Here is an 18724-nt window from a genome sequence, read left to right as displayed (position 1 = left end):
TTCACTCAGTCCTATTTGATATGCAAGGGGGGAGTAAAAGAAAACTATTGCAAACAACAAGAAAAACAAAAAAGAAAAGCCTAGGGGCTGAGTATATACTGTGACTGGAGGACAGAAAATATAGCATAAGGAAATCTGGGCTAGAAATTTTAGGTAAGAACCCTTGGAAGTTTCTAAACAGAGGACTTCCTCCATCAAATTTGGTCTTAAAAAGGGTAACACAACTGGGAACACAAATAACAAAATAAAATTGTCTAAAGGATTCCAGGAAATCAATGGAGAGATAGTGCAGACATTCTCTCTTAAGAGGGAAACACATTTCGAAACAGAAAACCAAGCTGGTCACAATGGCATGTGCCTGTAGTCCCACTTACTGGGGAGGCTGAGGCAGGAGGATTGCTTGAGCCCAGGAGTTCAAGTCCAGCCTGGGCAACATAGTGAAACCCCATCTTAAAATAAAAAAAAGAAAAAAAAAGGCACAGATAGAGGTACAATCTTAATATGATAAGCCATAAGCAACACAAAAATAAAGAAAATATTCATTTTTAGATAAAAATGGAATAGCCTAATAGTGATTATGAGTCACGATTTCTCATAGCTGTGGTCTGCAGGGTTTTGTGTTCAAACTATACGTTGAACTGTAGCCACCAATGTTACGGTATTAAGAAGTGGAGCCCATAGACAGCAATTAGATCATGAGGCCCCTGAGAGCTGCTTTGCCCCTTCTACTATGTGAGGACACAGTAGGAGGATATCATCTATGAACCAGAAAACAGGCCCTCACCAGATAATGAATCTACAGGCACCTAATATTGAACTTCCCAGCCTTCAAAACTGTAAGAAATAAAATTGTTTTTTATAAGCCTCCTAGTTGATGTTGGGTTTTTGTTTTTGTTTGTTTGTTTGTTTAGACAGGGATTCACTCTCGTTGCCCAGGCTGGAGTGCAATGGCGCGATCTCAGCTCACCGTAACCTCCGCCTCCCGGGTTCAAGTGATTTTCCTGCCTAAGCCTCCTGAGTAGCTGGGATTACAGGTGCTAGCCACCAAGCCCGGCTAATTTTTGTATTTTTAGTACAGACGCGGTTTCACTATGTTGGGCAGGCTGGTCTCAAACTCCTGACCTCAGGCGATCCACCCACCTCAGCCTCCCAAAGTGCTGGGATTATGTGAGCTGCCACACCCGGCCTATGTTGGTTTTTTACAATAGCAGCCCAAATGGACTAAGACACTGATGTTAAAAAGATAGCAGCAGAAAGAAGATTAGTGCATTTAACTACTTAGAACAAACTATTACAGAGAAAATGTATAATATAAAAATAAGAAGGAAAGTAATGAAATGCAATATAATGTAACTGAAATAATTTATCCTCTTGATAAAAATAACCCAAAAGGAGAACTAGAGAGAGAAAAGTAATTTTTAAAATTGGGGAATGACTAAATAAACCACAGCACAGTAATATAATAAGACATTATTTATTTTTTAAAAGCCAAACATATTCAAAACAGTGATTTAAAACGTTAAACAAGAAAAAGAATCCACACTCTAATCATGGTATACAAGCAAACATTAATAAACGGATTAAAAAAGGCGCATTAGAATGGTATGAATAAATCTGGCACCTTTTAAGTTCTTTGCTCCGTAAAATTGGTGAAAGCTCAAACAATTAACAAGTATTTTCACATTTTACATGTAAAACTGTTCTTTATTAGTCTCATTTGATACATTTTATTTACAAAACCACACATATTAAGCTAATTCTGTATTTCTAAACAAGGTTTTTGTGTCAGTTTTTATTAACAAAAAGCCTGAATGGATAGTTCTCAGAAAACCATTCATGTGCACCCATCACTGATTAAAGTTATTTCTATGAAGAAATACTATTCCTCACAGTCATAAAAAAGAATGCAATTGTGTCTTTCACAGCAACATGGGTAGAGCTGGAGGCAATAATCCTAAGTGATTCAACGCAGGAACAGAAAACCAAATACCACATGTTCTCACTTGTAAGCGGAAGCTAAATATTGAGCACACGTGGACACAAATGTGGGAAACAGACACTGCGGACTACTGGGGGTGGGGGGTGGGGACTGAAAAACTACCCACTGGATACTACGCTCATTTCCTAGATGCAATATACTCATGTAACAAACCTGTATATGTAACCCTTGTATCTAAAAGTTGAAATTAAACAACAACAAAAAAAACTATTTCCTGTAGCTTTTATAAATTAAATTAAAACTTTATTGAGCATATATATTCCCTCAGTATAGCATTTAGTCCACTTTTTAAAACCATATGGGCTTAGCCAATATTATAAAGCCTAAATGTTTCTACTGTCATAAAAGTATGCAGAGAAAACATAATTCGAATGATTTGACATTAATATGCCTCCAACTTTTTATTAAGAAACAAGCACAAATAATAAAATTTATAATAGACAACAGTAACCAGAATAATTCAATTCACTAAAGTGGATAGTAATTATATTAGGTCACTCAACCAGGAATTCCATATAGGTAGAAGACTTCGTATTTTAATGGCATCTATATAAATTCAGGGAAAATTGAGACCTCATAGCCATGGTTTACATCAGCGTATTTTTGACCAAATTATATTTTACCTTATGCCATTAAAAAAAAAAAATAATGTGTTGGGGCCAGGCACGGTGGCTCACGCCTGTAATCCCAGCACTTTGGAAGGCCGAGCAAGGTGGATTACTTGAGGTCGGGAGTTTGAGACCAGCATGACCAACATGGTGAAACCCCGTCTCTACTAAAAAACAAAAATTAGCCAGCCGTGGTGGCAGGCACCTGTAATCCCAGCTACTTGGGAGGCTGAGGCAGGAGAATTGCCTGAACCCAGGAGGTAGAGGTTGCAGTGAGCAGAGATTGTGCCACTGCACTCCAGCCTGGGCAATAGAGTGAGACTCCATCTCAAAAAAATAATAATAAAATAATAATGGGCTGGGCATGGTGGCCTACACCTGTAATCCCAGCACTTTGGGAGTCCAAGGAGGACAGGATTACTTGAGGCCAGGAGTTCGAGACAAGCCTGGCCAACATGGTGAAATCCCGTCTCTACTGAAAATACCCACAAAACAAAACAAAACAAAACCAAAAAAAAAACACTAGCCAGGCATGGTGGTTTGTACCTGTAACCCCAGCTACTCGGGAGGCTGAGGCAGGAGAATCGCTTGAACCTAGGAGGTGGAGGTTGTGGTGAGCCGAGATTTTGCCACTATACTCCAGCCTGGATAACAGAGCAAGACTCTGTCTCAAAAAAATAAAATAAAATGAATAAGAAAAGAAAAAAGAAAAAAAAATGCAGTGGAAAATGAATCAAGACACAGCATAGAAGTCTTATATATGAAGAAATACATCCCAAGAGTTTTCTGATTTTGTTGCTTTTTTCTAATAAGTAGTGTATGTTTAAAATGCAGTTAGAAAAATCAGAGCTACACTCTATATAACTCATTAAAGTTTAAAATGTACAAATGAACTGGGAAGAACAACATAAATCTTACCTGCATAGCACTCTTGCCCATTTTAACAACTTCAAACAACATCATGTTTTCCACTCCATTCTGTTGGTGATGACCATTCATTCGGTTTGGACCAGAAGGAGGTTTTCCTCCTCCATTTCCACCTTTGCCCTTTTCTGCTGGGCCCTTTTTGCCTTTTTTACAAGTCTGCAAAAAAAATACGAGGTGGTTAAGTTACATTACTATCCTTGAGAGTTCAAAACACAGCTACATTAGAAGTAGCTGATAGGGTATATAATTATAACATGCTTAAACTTGCCCTAAAGAATTCCATCTACTTATAACAAAATGATATAACTGTGACAGCCTCTTTGTGTTGTCCATTTTTTCAAGTATACTACCATGTGTCACACGACATAGTAGTTAGAAGCATAGCCTCTGCAGACAGACAGACTCTGCGGGTGCAAATTTCTGCTACAATTAGCTGAGTGATTTTAGGCAAATTACTTAACCACACTATGTTTCAGTGATGTTTTTCTAATTTGTAAAGTGAGGATAAAACTGTGCCTACCTCATAGGGTTGCTGTGATAATGAAAACACAAAGTACTTAGCAACATACTAGCATTTAATAAAGTCAAAAAATGTCAGCTATTATTATCACTGTAAAATGAAAAAATTATGTCAAAAGGAGTTCAGTAAATGTCACATGAATCTTAATCTGGTAGGAAGACCAATAGAAACAATGACAAAAAATACAGATTTGAATCTATTTTGTAAAGTAATATAAAATCACAGACTTAAAAGCCCTCAAAATATCAACAAAGTTTGAAAAACACTGCAAAAATATCTCTCAAGTATAATCAGAGAAATCTCAAGGGCATAGTAAATCAAGGTAGTTGTCTCCAAGTTTTATTACTCCCTTATGCAGCTTTTGGATGCAGACTGAAGTGGGCAGCAAGAATAACCGAACTCGTTATCACATATGTACCTTATACTCAGTTCAACATTTCATTTGCATTGTTAGTCTTAGAAATCATTGCAGTGCTCTGAACAAGGAATTCTGAACATTGGGAGTAGGTTTATCAATCTCATTCTTGTTTTAGGCCTCCCTCCAACATTTAGTCATCATGAAAATTCAATTAGTGAAAACTATGGAAATGAAGCCCATTATAACAAAAGTTGTCAGTATTTGGGGCAGGGGGGAGATCAAAAAAATCAGGGAAAGGGTTCCCTATATGCCTAAGCTATAAAAATACCTCCCACAGCTCTTATAGTTTAAGAAAACAAGCCATTACCTAACTTGGAGTCCTCATTTCTCAAATGTCAGGGTTAAATTAAAATACTTTACAGAAAGGTATTCTGACCCCTGGATTTGGTGATTTCTTAAAGGTCTCTTTTAGACCAACACATCTCTACGATCTAGAGAGCAAGCATTGGCCAACTTTCTGTAAAGTACTGGATAGTAAATATGTTAGGGTTTGTGGGCCACATACAGTCTCTGTAGCATATTCTTTATTTTTAAAACTATTTAAAAATATAAAAACAGCCCAGCATGGTGGCTCACACCTGTAATCCTAGCACTTTTGGAGGCCGAGGTGGGCGGACTGCCTGAGCTCAGAAGTTCGAGACCAGCCTGGGCAACATGGTGAAACCCTGTCTCTACTAAAATACAAAAACTTAGCCAGGCATGGTGGCGTACGCTTGTAGTCCCAGCTACAAGGGAGGCTGAGGCAGGAAAATTGCTGGAACCCAGGAGGCAGAGGCTGCAGTGAGCCGAGATCATGCCACTGCACTCCAGCCTGGGCGACAGAGCGAGACTCCATCTTGAAAAATAAATAAATAAATATTAAAACAGGACCAGGAGCGGTGGCTCCCACCTGTAATCCCAATACTTTGGGAGGCTGAGATGGGAAGATTGCTTAAGGCCAGGAGTTCAAGACAAGTCTGGTCAACAGAGCGAGACCCCATCTCTATAAAAAATAAAATACATATAAACTATTCTTAGCTCCTGGACAATACAAAAACAAGCCATAGATTGTGGACCTCTGATCTATAGCCATGCCTACACATTTCTTTCCACTGAAAGCCTGTGGTATTTACGTACTTTATTCCTTAGAGGGTCCCTTCTTCCTCCAAGAGTCCAAAACTACTCAACTCTTAACAGTTACTTTAAACCCCTTCCCAACACCTGAAACATATTACTTGTTAATTTGCAATACAGTAGTCCTCCCTTGGGTTTTACTTTATTCAATTTCAGTTACCCTTGGTCTGTTGCAGTCCAAAAATACTCAGTAGGAAATTCCAGAAATAAACAGTTCAAAAGTTTTAAATTGCACGCCATTCTGAGTAGCATGATAGAATCACTCATCATCCTGCTGTATCCCACCCAGGACGTGAATCATCCCTTTGTCCAGCATATCCCCACAGCTCATTAGTCACTTACTAGCCATTTTGGTTACCATATTGAAAAAATGTAGTATATGCAAGGTTTAGTACTATCCACAGTTTCAGGCATCCACTGGGGGTTTCAGGGTTTTAGAATGTATCCCTGAGAATAAGCGGGACTGCTATATTCTGTAAATGAGATTCAGTCTCTGTGAACCTAATTCATTAATTCCTAAATGTACAATGAAAGACTTTTGTCCCCAGTAAAAGGATTTTCAGAGATAAGGTTGAAAGAAAAGATCAACTACAACAGAGTAGACTAGTAAAAAATAAAACATTAATTAACATGGAGCTATATATTTGCAGTTTATCTATCAAATAAATGCCTCAATAGTCCCTGTCAGTATGAAAATCTAATTGGGACAATTAAAATGGCAGAATGGGTATGCTGTGCTAGAAAAAAAAAAATGTGCAAGGAGTGATAACACAAAGGAAGCATTATACAAAAAGCAAGTATCCTAACCTGTGTACAATCTTGGAGAGAAAAAAATTTCTACATGAAGACTTTAGGAGGTAGTATAGTATACAGGGTTAAGGGCACAGACCTGAGCTCAAATCCTTTAACCATTGGGCTTTTCTGGACTTCAGTTTCCTACCTATAAAATAATGGTGTTTTCTCATCTACGCAGTTGTTCAAATATTAGATTAACATGTGAAACTGTTAGCACAACACATGGAACATACATAGTATAGTGTCAAAATGCAGTTGCTATTATTATAATAAATCCTTGATCTGTCCCAACACCTCACCCACAGTAGTAGCTATACAACCTTAACCAAACTGTGGCACAAAAACTTCAGAGTCCTCTACTCAGGTGCCACCAAGAATCTTATCCAAACTTGTAAATTAAATCAAAGGCAAAAGTAGGTTAATGGGGGAAAAAAATGATTTTCTAATAAATTAATGTATGCTGTCCAACAGAATTAAGGTTATCTTTGAATAGCCGTTAACATTTCTATTCATATCCCTCTCTCAAATCTTTTTAAGGAAATAAGAGCACACAAAATTATGAAACACATGAATTATGAGCACTCAAAAAATATTCCAAGCATTAAAAATTATATTCCATACATTAAATGTGATGCTGTGCCACAATTAGAAATCAAAAGAGAATGGCTGGGCGCGGTGGCTCACACCTGTAAATCCCAGCACTTTGGGAGGCTGCGGCAGGAGGACTGCTTAAGCCCAGTAGTACAGGACCTGCCTGGGGAACATAGTGAAATCTCATCTCTACAAAAATAAAAAATAATAGAAATTACAGAGAAGCCAGGCATTGTGGCACAGGCCTGTGGTGCCTGTAGTCCAGTCAAGAGGCTGAGGCAGGATAACTCCTTTAGCCCAAGAGTTTGAGGTTGTAGTGTGCCATGACTGTGCCAGTGAATAGTCACTGCACTCCGGTCTAGGCAACATAGAGAGACCCCATCTCCAAAAAAACAAATAAATTTAAAAATTAAAAAAAAATAAGTTACAGAGTTTTACGTTCACTTATGGGAAAGTTGTTGACAATATAACATTGAGTTTTAAAAGCACGTTAAACTGCATATTATGACTCCACTTAAATAAAATGTTATAATCATGTTTATACATAGGTGTATGAATAAAAGTATGTGCATCAAAATGTTTAAAGAATAAATTACCTCCGGGTGATAGGGTTATGGAAAAATTTCACTTTGGTCATCGTAAACTTCTGTATTGTTAAGACTTTTTCAAAGTATGTCATGAGACAATATAAATCCAAAATTCATTTTGAAAAACAAATGCTGAACAACAAAAACAAGTTATCTTTTGCATAATGTATTTACACACATGCAGAGTCAAATGTACTTTCCAAAACAACAAAATAATTTAACCATTCACCAAGTTATCTGCAGCTCAGGCTAACTGCTAACCCACTCACACTCTAAACTTACATTATATTGACTCAGAACTTAACTTTGTAATTTTTTATCTTTCATATTACTTATAAAGAGTAAAACTATTGTCAATTGTAACCCATTAGCCTTAAACTGGTTGTATGTTACATTTTTAGAGTGCTTTAGAATAAGAGATTTTATATATTACTTTGCTTGACTTTTTATTACTTGTGGGAAAACAAAAATAAAGCCAACAGAACATTGCATTCTGCGTAACATACTGTGCTTTACAAAATAAACTACTGGAAACAATGATGCATTATTATTATTATTATTTGCAACTTTATAGCAGTGTAAATATATCCCAAAAGCTATCTGGTCTAGAAGACAAAAGGACTACATTTATTCAGAAGGCTTCCCATACCAATCAGTCCCCACCCCTTTAAAAAGTCATTTTTAAAAGATAAAACTATCTGAGACATAACCTAAATCTGTATGTGTGAGAGATCTTAGGATACAAAATAAAGTCACATATTTGATACATACTTTGCCTTTGCCTTGCTTTTGGTTTTTTCCTTCGATATCTTCAAAATCTGTGTCAGAAGAAAAATGTGTTTCTGACTCCCTGTGACAGAAAGATAAGCAAGAATTAAAAACCTTCCTTAAAATTTATATATAGTTTCTAATTTTTGCCATATTTTCTAAAAGAAAGGCTTGGTTAACTTATTAACAAAACTTCATATTAGCCTTATAAGTAATTAAGATGTTTCCCAAAAACATCATACTATATAACTATAGTTATATATAGTAAAATAGTAACTAAAGTACAAATATCTAAACATTTTTGTTAATTTTTAACCAAAGTACGAAAACTAATCCAGTGGGTCTTAAAATTTAACCCTAGGAACTGTGGTATTCCATGTAATGGCTGGTTCCATTTCCTACTTCAAAGATCACAGTGCTGTGGAAAAACTGTATTTTAATACTAGGCATTGAAGGAACTTTATTAGGGAGTTTTATGATTATGGATCCTCTGGCCTCTCCTACCTCACTCAAAAAGTATTTATAAATCTAGGTGAGTCAACATACAAAACATGTATTTCTGAAAGGGTATTTATAAAACCTTTTTATAAACTAAATCATTTGAAATACACTAGGGAATTATGCTAAGTGATCAATATCCTTTATGAAGTAAAGAGGTGATGAGCTATAGTCAGGAGAACAGTTTTGGTACTAAGTAACTGTGGATCTTATACAAGTGACAATCTCAATCTTCTCATCTATAAATAATATATATGCAGGAAAGAATGAAATCTCTAAAGTCTCTACAATCTCCAACATATGAATCTATAGTCCTAAACAACTGTCCCTTGTTCTGGGTGGGGGTAAGGCTAGTTTGTATAATCTGGATTTTCTCACAAACATATGGAAGCACACTGATTTAAATAAATATGTGTGATGCTTTCCAAATGAGTAAACATGAGTCTATCTAAATAGTAGTAACATACCCTCATTTAAATGCTTAAAGCAAGGCATACTTATATTAGTATTTGGGTCACACTGGATTTTAGAATTGAGCCACATCCATAAAAGATAAAGGTTTTTCCATCCTAAATGTGTAAACCTAGCACCAGCTCTGCTTAAAATAAATGGAATTGAAGTGAAAGGCTATCTTTATAAAGTAGTATTCTCAATCTAGATTTCTTCTATTTCCATTTTATTGCTACAATAACCAGTTGCCCAGAGGCTATGAGGTAGCAGAGGCTGTGAGGTAGGAATACTTCATAAATCCAAAATAATGATTAAGACGTTAGCAGGAAAAAAATTACTATTTACATAGCACTTACATACAAAGTAATTTAAACAATGTATGGAAGGTGATGGCAATCCTAACTATATCCTACAATGTTGAGAGGAAAGGGCCTGTAATAAATACCATTCCCTAGAGTTAATGCACCAAAAACTGAATGACTACTATAATATTAACCCTGAAGCTCATGCCTGTTACATCTTAAGAAGATTATTATCAATAATCTTCTCACATGTCTATATGGCCTTGCAAAAAAAATGAAAATTCATTTATTTATTTTTATTTTTTTTTTATTTTTTAAAGTTACACTTTAAGTTCTAGGGTACATGTGCACAACATGCAGGTTTGTTACATATGTATACTTGTGCCATGTTGGTGTGCTGCACCCATCAACTCGTCAGCAAATTTAAAATATCTTGATGTATAAGTAATATTTATTTCTTCCCAAGCCTTTTGTGGACACCAGCCCTCTTAAAGAGCTAAGTAACTGCTGTAAGTCTGAAGAAAATCACTACTCTTCACAATGTTCCAATGGCCACAGTAATCAAGGGCTCAATTATCCTCTTAATACCCATCTCCAAGTTATCCCAGCTAAGAGTGAACCACTAGAGGTTTGGTAACTTACTGAAAAACTTTCTGAAGAAAGCTTGAGTAATCAGAATGAAAGTCTAAAATACTCCCAACCAAAGAAGAAATACTTTCCTAAGCCGTTCTTCAATGCTTTCCTGTGTTTTTAAAGATCAAAAGAACAACAAAACTACCCTAGGTAAAAAAAATTTATGTTTATTAAACATACCGTATTAACCATTCAGTGACCTGAAACATCCTGAGTCATCTATCACACGACTGAATCTTCCATTCCTCTTTACTGTGCCCCCCACCCCACATACCCAATCAAATACTGGGTCTGTTCTACCCCCACAACATCAATTCTCTTTTATTCATCATCCTATTTCAGGTCCTAATTATTTGAGATATTCTAATAGTCAATAGTCTAGTCCATAATATAGACCTTTTTTATAGTCTCTAATCAAGTATATAAGAAATTTCATAATCTTCTCTTTATATCTTTAAAATACGAACTCATAAAGGCAGCAGGAAGTACTAACTTAATTCCTCACAGGATCTAATATAACATCCTATATACAGCAGACATTTAATATTAACAAAGGTAATAATTAACTTTTACAAAGATATGAGACTTAGAATACATAAAATCCTCACTAAAAATGCTGTTTTGTGGGAACCTGAATGTATTTGGTCCCAGAACATTCATAATCTCCACTAAAGATAACAAAATTATTAAAAGTATGAAAATCTACATACGATCAAAAGTAGACGCTGCTGCCATTATGTACAAAGGTATTGGTCTGTTGTTTTCAAAATTTTTAGCAACTCAACTATCTTTTCAAGTCAGGTCTCATAAAGATCCTAATAAAAAATACAGTGGTGGGGTGGGTAAATAAAGGAATTCACGGGCAATTTAAAAGTTCGCTTTTCACTGAGGCAACTCATGAAACTGTACCTTAGTATGAAAATCACTGTTACATAGAGTAGTTCAAAATCTTTCAAAACCAAGCAGTAATTAGAATAAAAGCTAAGGAGTACAGTTAGCTTTTTAGATGGGGGTAAAGATGATACCTACGTTGAAACCACTTTCTGGACCAATATACATGTAACTTATTTCTGCAATCATCATTTGATTTTGTAACAGAAATCTGACATTACATCCTAAATATTACCACATGGTATACCTCACTAATGAGAAAACTTAATTTTTAAGAAATGTATGATGCTCTCTCAAAACAGTTGCTATTGCAAAACCAAGTATGGACTCAGAACTACACAACAAAAAATAATAAACTGTGCAGCATGTAAACTAAAAGATAAATTTAAAATGTAACAACAAAAAAGTACATAATAATTATTATTACAGAGCCTTGATGAGTGGTGATATAAACTCTTGCAAAGCATACAACTATTTTATATATTAGATCTTCTCAAGCAGAAGGAAATTTAACTGAAGTTAATGTATTCCCCATTCTGTGGAATAAACAAGTATTTAAAAATTATTAGAATATAATTTACTTACTGTAGTAGATTAAAATCAGTTGGTATTTCTGGAGCTGCTATCATTTCTTTATCATCTTCTGGAACACCTCAATGTCAGAAATATATTCATATATTTACGTGGGTAAAATGATGGCTTGCTTCTTTCTTCTAAGACAATTCCTTGAAAAAGGAGAAAATGACATCTACTATAAACGAACCAAAAATATTGGGAAAGGATATCCATACTCAAAAGCTAAATTCCCCAGTGCCTACTAATGTGTTTTAGTAAATAAGGATTTCGTTCCCTTGCATTTGACTGCTTATTGTTTTTGTTGGTTTTTTTTTGTTTGCTTGTTTTTGGAGACGTAGTCTCGCTCTGTCACCCAGGCTGGGGTGCAGTGGCGCGATCTTGGCTCACTGCAACCTCTGCCTCCAGGTTCAAGCGACTCTCCTACTTCAGCCTCCCGAGAAGCTGGGATTACAGGCGCAGGCCACCATGCCCAGCTAATTTTTGTATTTTTAGTAGAGATGGGGTTTTGCCATGCTGGCCAGGCTGGTCTCAAACTCCTGACCTCAGGTGATCCACCCATCCCGGCCTCTCAAAAGCGCTGGGATTACAGGCATGAGCCACCGTGCCTGACCATGACTGCTTAGTAGATATAGATTTGTTGTAACACTCGCAGCCCCACAGTAACAACACATAGGGGAAAAAGAAGCTCATAAAACAACTGTTTTTAAATTTTCTTGTGATTCTCCACCTGGCATTATGTATACATACATTAATACATCCTAAATAGAAACAGGATATGACTCTTACTGGTCCTGAAATCCCTGTGAGAACTTTAAACCATAATATGAGATGCCTGAAAATACAACCTTTCACTGATATCATACACACACAGTTAAAAGGAGCTAATAAAAAAAACCTAAGATATAATTTTAAAACAGGTTTTTTCTGCCCTGGAAACATACAGTCCAAAGCCTGGCTTATTAAATAAATAACCACTTCATGATAACAAACTGTGTTGAGAAGAGAAAGGGGAAACAATGTTAGATCTGATCTATTCCTCCCCCTCAAGGAACTTATGATCAATTTAAACGCCAGTAATGTCATATGAACAACAGATGAATGCCATTTTTGACCAAAGTACATGCAAAAATGGCAGACAGAAAGGGTATTATGTCTATGTTTTGAAAGTCAAGGATGCATTTCCTAAATGAGAAAATGACCTAAAAGCAAACAAGAAAGTCGAAAACAGGCTGAAGCTAAAGTCTAAAGCTCTTAGTCTTATGTGTACCTTTCTCTTATAATTTTCTTTATGTTTTTCTTTTATTCCCAAGTGAATTTAGTACTCGGTGGCCACCTAAAGAAAAAGCAGGTAAGATTAAACATATCCAATTAATATTAAATGTTCAAATATAACATACTGACAAACTCCTAATGATTTCTCCCAGTAGGTTAGACATCACACAAGAAACAGCTCAGTTTTTCTTAGTAATATTATATCTCTAGAAAACATCAATGGCTACTAATACTTAATATACAAAGTTCAAAAGACTGTATTTCCTAGCTTACTTAAGCTAAAACAGCAAAATATTAATTTTATATTTTGTGAACAGCAAAATAACAAAAGAGGCAATACGAGAAACAAGAATGAATAATCCACAAATTAAATCCTGAATAATCAAATAATATATACCACCACTTTATTTTTTTCTGAAAGATACTCAGAATTTAAAATCCTGTTTTTGGCCAGGCGCAGTGGCTCATGCCTGTAATCCCAGCACTTTGGGAGGCCAAGGCGGGCAGGTCACTTGAGGTCAGGAGTTCGAGACCAGCCTGGCCAACATGGCAAAATCCCATCTCTACTAAAAATACAAAAATCAGCCTCGTGTGGTGGCGCACACCTGTAGTCCCAGCTACTGAGGAGGCTGAGGCTGGAAAGCGGAGGCTGCAGTAAGCTGAGATCATGCCACTGCACTCCAGCCTGGGTGACAGAGCAAGACTCTTCTCTCAAACATACATACATACATATATACATATATACATACATACATACATAAATTTTAAAATCTTATTTTTGTTGAGACAGGGCCTTACTCTGTCACCCTGGCTGGAGTGCAGTGGCACAAATCTTAGCTCACTGTAGCCTCAAATTTCAGGGCTCAAGAGATCCTTCTACCTCAGTTTTCTGAGTAGCTAGGACTACAGGTACTCACCACATCCTGCTAATTTTTTCTTTTTTGAAGTTTGTCATCATATGTAGGACACACATTCACCTCCTAAAATGCTAACTTATTTATAAAAGAAAATTATTTTGTTTCTTTAAAAGGAACTGGAGAGGTACAGAACGAATAAAGTCTAACGAACAGGTCAGGCCATCTAGACGGCAAGATGAAAATAAAAGTGGTCATGTGATCCTTGCTGCATCTGTCTGTCTCTCTGAGCATTTCATAAAAACCAAAGTTGCTGCTTTCCTTCAATACAGTTTCCTTTAATATAGTTTCTAAGCATACTTTGAAGATAGTTCATAAATACAGGCACCTAAGGAATCACAGGTGATGAATATAAAGCTCTGAAAAGCAGAGAATACTAAATAAAATGAATATTGTGTGATATACTGGATTCTTCTAAATAGCACAAAATTAATTTCTACTGTAAAAGAAGTATTCCCAGGCCAAATTATTTTGCAAAGCATAGGCTATACTAACATGTGTTTTGTAATTAGAAACCAAAGCAAACACAAAAGCAAAACCAAAGATATAAGATGTATCTCTCAAGACAAGATAGATGCGCGTGTGTGTGTATTATATCTATATAAAAAATAGAGACAGACAGACAAGGTTTTACTCTGTCACCCAGGCTGGAACGCAGTGGGGTAATCACAACTCACTACAGCCTTGACTTCCCCAGGCTCAAGTGATCCTCCCACCTCAGCCTCCCAAGTAGCTGGGACTATAGGCACACATTACCATGGCCTGGCTAATTTTTTCTTATTTTGTAGAGACAGGGTTTCACCATGTTGCTCAAGTTAGTCTTGAACTCCTGGGCTCAAGCAATTCACTCACCTCAGCCTCCCAAAGTGCTGAGATTACAGGTGTGAGCCACCGCACCCAGCCAGGTACATATATTTTTAAAAGAAAAAAAATAAATGTTGTGTCAGGGTCTGATAGAAAAACTATTGAAATGGCCAATTCCCTATCCTAGTGAAATATGATTTTTTTTAGTCTCTAAACTGCGAAAATTCATCCAACCAAGTAAAAGTATCCACCATGTGCCAAATGTAGTGCTGGGCAATGAGAATACAATAGTGAACAGGAGAACAATGATCCTTGTCCTTAATACCTGTTAAGAAATGTGATTATTATTTCTACTAGAAGGTACCTACTTGCTACTTAATATTATTAAATATAAGAATGCTGGCCGGGCACAGTGGCTCACGGCTGTAATCCCAGCACTTTGGGAGGCTGAGGCAGGCAGATCACAAGGTCAGGAGATAGAGACCATCCTGGCTAATGCGGTGAAACCCTGTCGCTACTAAAAATACAAAAAAATTAGCCGGACGTGGTGGCGGGCGCCTGTAGTCCCAGCTACTTGGGAGGCTGAGGCAGGAGAATAGTGTGAACCCGGGAGGCAGAGCTTGCAGTGAGCCGAGATCGCGCTACTGCACTCCAGCCTGGGCGACAGAGTGAGATGCTATTAAAAAAAAAAAAAAAAAAAAAGCTAAATTCCACGTATCCGAGTGTTTCCTAGTCATTCTCTAAATGACTTATTTGCCATAAAAACAGTTCGTTATAGCTCAAGAAAAATTACAAATATTAAAGTTGCTTTGTAATTGAGTTGGGATTAGTAGTTTCTAAATGTAAACTTTAATCTACAGGAAGAGCTGAGAATGTTTACATCTTTATTTTAAATGTCTACAGCTGCAAATAAATATAATTTGCAGGCCATGCATGATGGCTCACACCTACAATCCCAGTGCTTTGGGAGGATGAGGCAGGAGAATGTCTTAAACCAAGGAGTTCCAGACCAGCCTGGGCAACACAGTGAGACCCTATCTCAACAAAAAATTAAAAAATAAGTCGGGCATGGTGGCACACACCTACAGACCTAGCTACTTGGGAGACTGAGGCAGGAAGATTGCTTGAGCCCAGGAGGTAGAAGCTGCAGTGAGCCATGATCACACTACTGCACTCCAGCCTGGGCAATGGGGTAAGACTCAGTCCGTCCGTCCGTCCATCCATCCATCCAATTTGTTTCCCCCATAGACTTACATTAATAAATTCATAGTATCTTCAAATGTGCTTAATACCATTTGACTTCAGCTGGGTAACCCAAAACTATAAAAACATGTAACGCTCAAAGAAAAGTATCAGTTTAAAAATCAAACTCACCACACAATTTCTGTACTATTGCAGGTTATTTTTTTAAAAAATATGCTCAAAGATCACAAGGTGGAGCTCTCTCCTAGTGTCTAGAAAAAACTTTTGAGGTTTTTATCATATGTACCAATTCTCTATACCTACTATAAAAGAGTTAACATTCTAACAGCTTTGGAGGATGAAGCATAGAAATAAAATTTGCCTTAAGTCTCAATCACTATTTTCCTTCTGGGAAAAAAAACGTATCCAGCAACAACTTGCTTCTGCTTCTCCTTACCGAAAACCAAGCAACTCCGTTTGTAGATAAGCTAAACAATACATATTAAAGTAAAACTACTTTCTTGGGTTCACATGCATAGTGTGCTGCCATTAAAGGCTGCTAATTATTAGATTAAAAAGTAACAGATGATCATGTATTTCTAATTCTAAATATTAAATTCAAGTAACACTGCTTTTAATATAAACAGACGTAAAAGCTGAAACTTAATCACCATAACTTTTCAGGTTATCTAAAATTAGTATATGTTTATGGCCTGTTACTCAAAGTTTAGATTACAAGTTAAATTCAATAACAAGAAACACCTGTCAGATACCTATTACTATAGCATATTAATACAAGTAAAAATTATGATCATGCTTGCATCTTTGCAACTCCAAAAAAGAATGACTTCCTACATTCATCAAAAGTACCCCCCTACAAAATAAAAACACACAAAAAAATCCTAATACCTTGCTTTGGTATCATTTTTTTTCCCCTAAAAGAATTACTGTTTTAAAGGTCTTTAATTTAGGGGCCAGGCAGTGGCTCACGCCTGTAATCCCAACACTTTGGGAGGCTGAGGTGGACGGATCACGAGGTCAGGAGTTCAAGACCAGTCTGGCCAAAATGATGAAACCTCGTCTCTAAAACAAAAATACAAAAATTAGCGGGGCGCAGTGGTGCGCACCTGTAGTCCCAGCTACTCGGGAGGCTGAGGCGGGAGAATCGCTTGAACTCGGGAAGCGGAGATTGCAGTGTGCCGAGATCATGCCACTGCAATCCAGCCTGGTTAACAGAGTGAGACTCCGTCTCCATTAAAAAAAGGTATTTAATTCAATCCCAAGTGGTCTCAAGACAAAGAAAAAGCTACCAACAAAGTCATCACTAAGAAGGTTCCTCAGAATCCATATATTAATAATATATTACTGGAGAGCACAGGGAGGGGAACACTTAAGTAGCTGGTATTTTAATTCTCTCACTAAAATAAAAATGCAGAAATATTCAACTGCTAAAAGCTGGCAAATTCACACACCACATGCCATACCCTTTACACTCCTCCCAAAAGGGTCCCGTACTTCTACATATAAGGATCACAACCAAGAAATGTATACACCCTTCTAAAATGCCACCATCACTATAATACAAACACTTAAAATTAGAAATTACTGAAATATCCAACTATCCAGACTATAGGCGAGCACCATCACGCCCAGCTAATTTTTGTGTATTTTGTAGAAACAGGGTATCACTATGTTGTTCAGGCTAGTCTTGAACTCCTAGGGTCAAGCAATCTGCCCACCTCAACCTTCCAGAATGTTGAGATTACAAGTGTGAGCCACTGTGCCCAGACAGGTACATATCATTTTAAAAGAAAAAAATGTTGTATCAAGGTCTGATAGAAACAGAAAAAATTATTACCTGGCCAACTCCCTATCCTAGTGAAATATGATTTTTAAAGTTTCTAAATACTAAAAATTCATCCATCCAAGTACCACTGATAGTACATCAATGTAATTAATGTAATATTCATACACTGAAACTATTTATGACTGTGTACCAATGTGGGTAAATGGACATAATAACAACAAAAAAGCAGCAAAGGAAAACAATAACATTTCAGGGTGGGTAATTATTTAATTTTTTATTTACAATCTTACTGTTAGCACAAAAAAGGAAATTATGAAGGGGAAATTTAGTTTTTAATGTACTTTATTAAAACCTGAACTACCAGCTGGGCAGGGTGGCGCAAGCCTATAGTCCCAACTACTTGAGAGGCTGAGGTGGGAGGATCGCTTGAGCCTGGGAGGTCAAGGCTACAGTGAGCTGAGAACATACCACTGCACTCCAGCCTGGGCAATAGAGTGAGACCCTCCCTCAGGAGGGGAAAAAAAAAACTGTTTAAAAACCTAAACTACTCGAGGAATTACAAAACTATGCTGCTAAAATCTATTCATATTTCATGTTCATAATCATATAAAATTAAACGTACAAAAACTCGAGTTCTATCATAAAATTACCTTTATTATATTTGCCAACTCAAGATTAGCAGGGAACATTAAACTTTCTTACAGGCTCCTGACAACAAGACCCAAAGGTATGTTCCTTTTATTGGCCTATGTACTTTCTTAGGAGACAGCATACAGAAGTCTGTTGTTTAGTTTGAGGTTGTGAATGCTAAAAGGTAGACTACTTCCTGCAGTAGTACATTTGATCCAAACAGGAAAGTTACTATCATTTCTATGTCAAATGATGTACATGGGGCAAAAAATGAAAAGCTAACCCAAAATGTGGATATAAATACCTACCTTCAAAAAGAAAAAAACTAATGCCCCTTTGATGAGTAACAATCTTTAAAAAGAGGCCGGGCGCGGTGGCTCAAGCCTGTAATCCCAGCACTTTGGGAGGCCGAGACAGGCGGATCACGAGGTCAGGAGAT

The 18724-nt window shown here is 36.7% G+C and overlaps 1 protein-coding gene across 6 annotated transcripts in view; it reads right to left on the bottom strand.

The window, feature by feature from the left end:
- STAG2 (stromal antigen 2) overlaps window positions 1-18724 on the bottom strand; it is a 155983-nt gene that overhangs the window by 68141 nt on the left and 69118 nt on the right. For 4 of the 6 annotated variants that reach the window (XM_011936949.1, XM_011936951.1, XM_011936950.1 and 1 more), the window contains 4 exons: window positions 12944-13009; window positions 11686-11825; window positions 8330-8408; window positions 3526-3690 (listed from right to left, as the gene is read on the bottom strand). In XM_011936949.1, coding sequence (XP_011792339.1) covers window positions 3526-3690; window positions 8330-8408; window positions 11686-11729 — 288 coding nt within the window. In that variant the 5' untranslated portion in view covers window positions 11730-11825; window positions 12944-13009. The remainder of the gene's footprint in view (window positions 1-3525; window positions 3691-8329; window positions 8409-11685; window positions 11826-12943; window positions 13010-18724) is intronic. The other 2 variants (XM_011936953.1, XM_011936952.1) reach the window with 1 other exon arrangement.

This window comes from Colobus angolensis, unplaced genomic scaffold (genome assembly GCF_000951035.1).
Source record: "Colobus angolensis palliatus isolate OR3802 unplaced genomic scaffold, Cang.pa_1.0 Scaffold159, whole genome shotgun sequence".
Taxonomy (NCBI): Eukaryota; Metazoa; Chordata; class Mammalia; order Primates; family Cercopithecidae; genus Colobus; species Colobus angolensis.
Note: the sequence above shows the minus strand (reverse complement) of the source record. Positions and strands in the feature narration are given on the sequence as shown.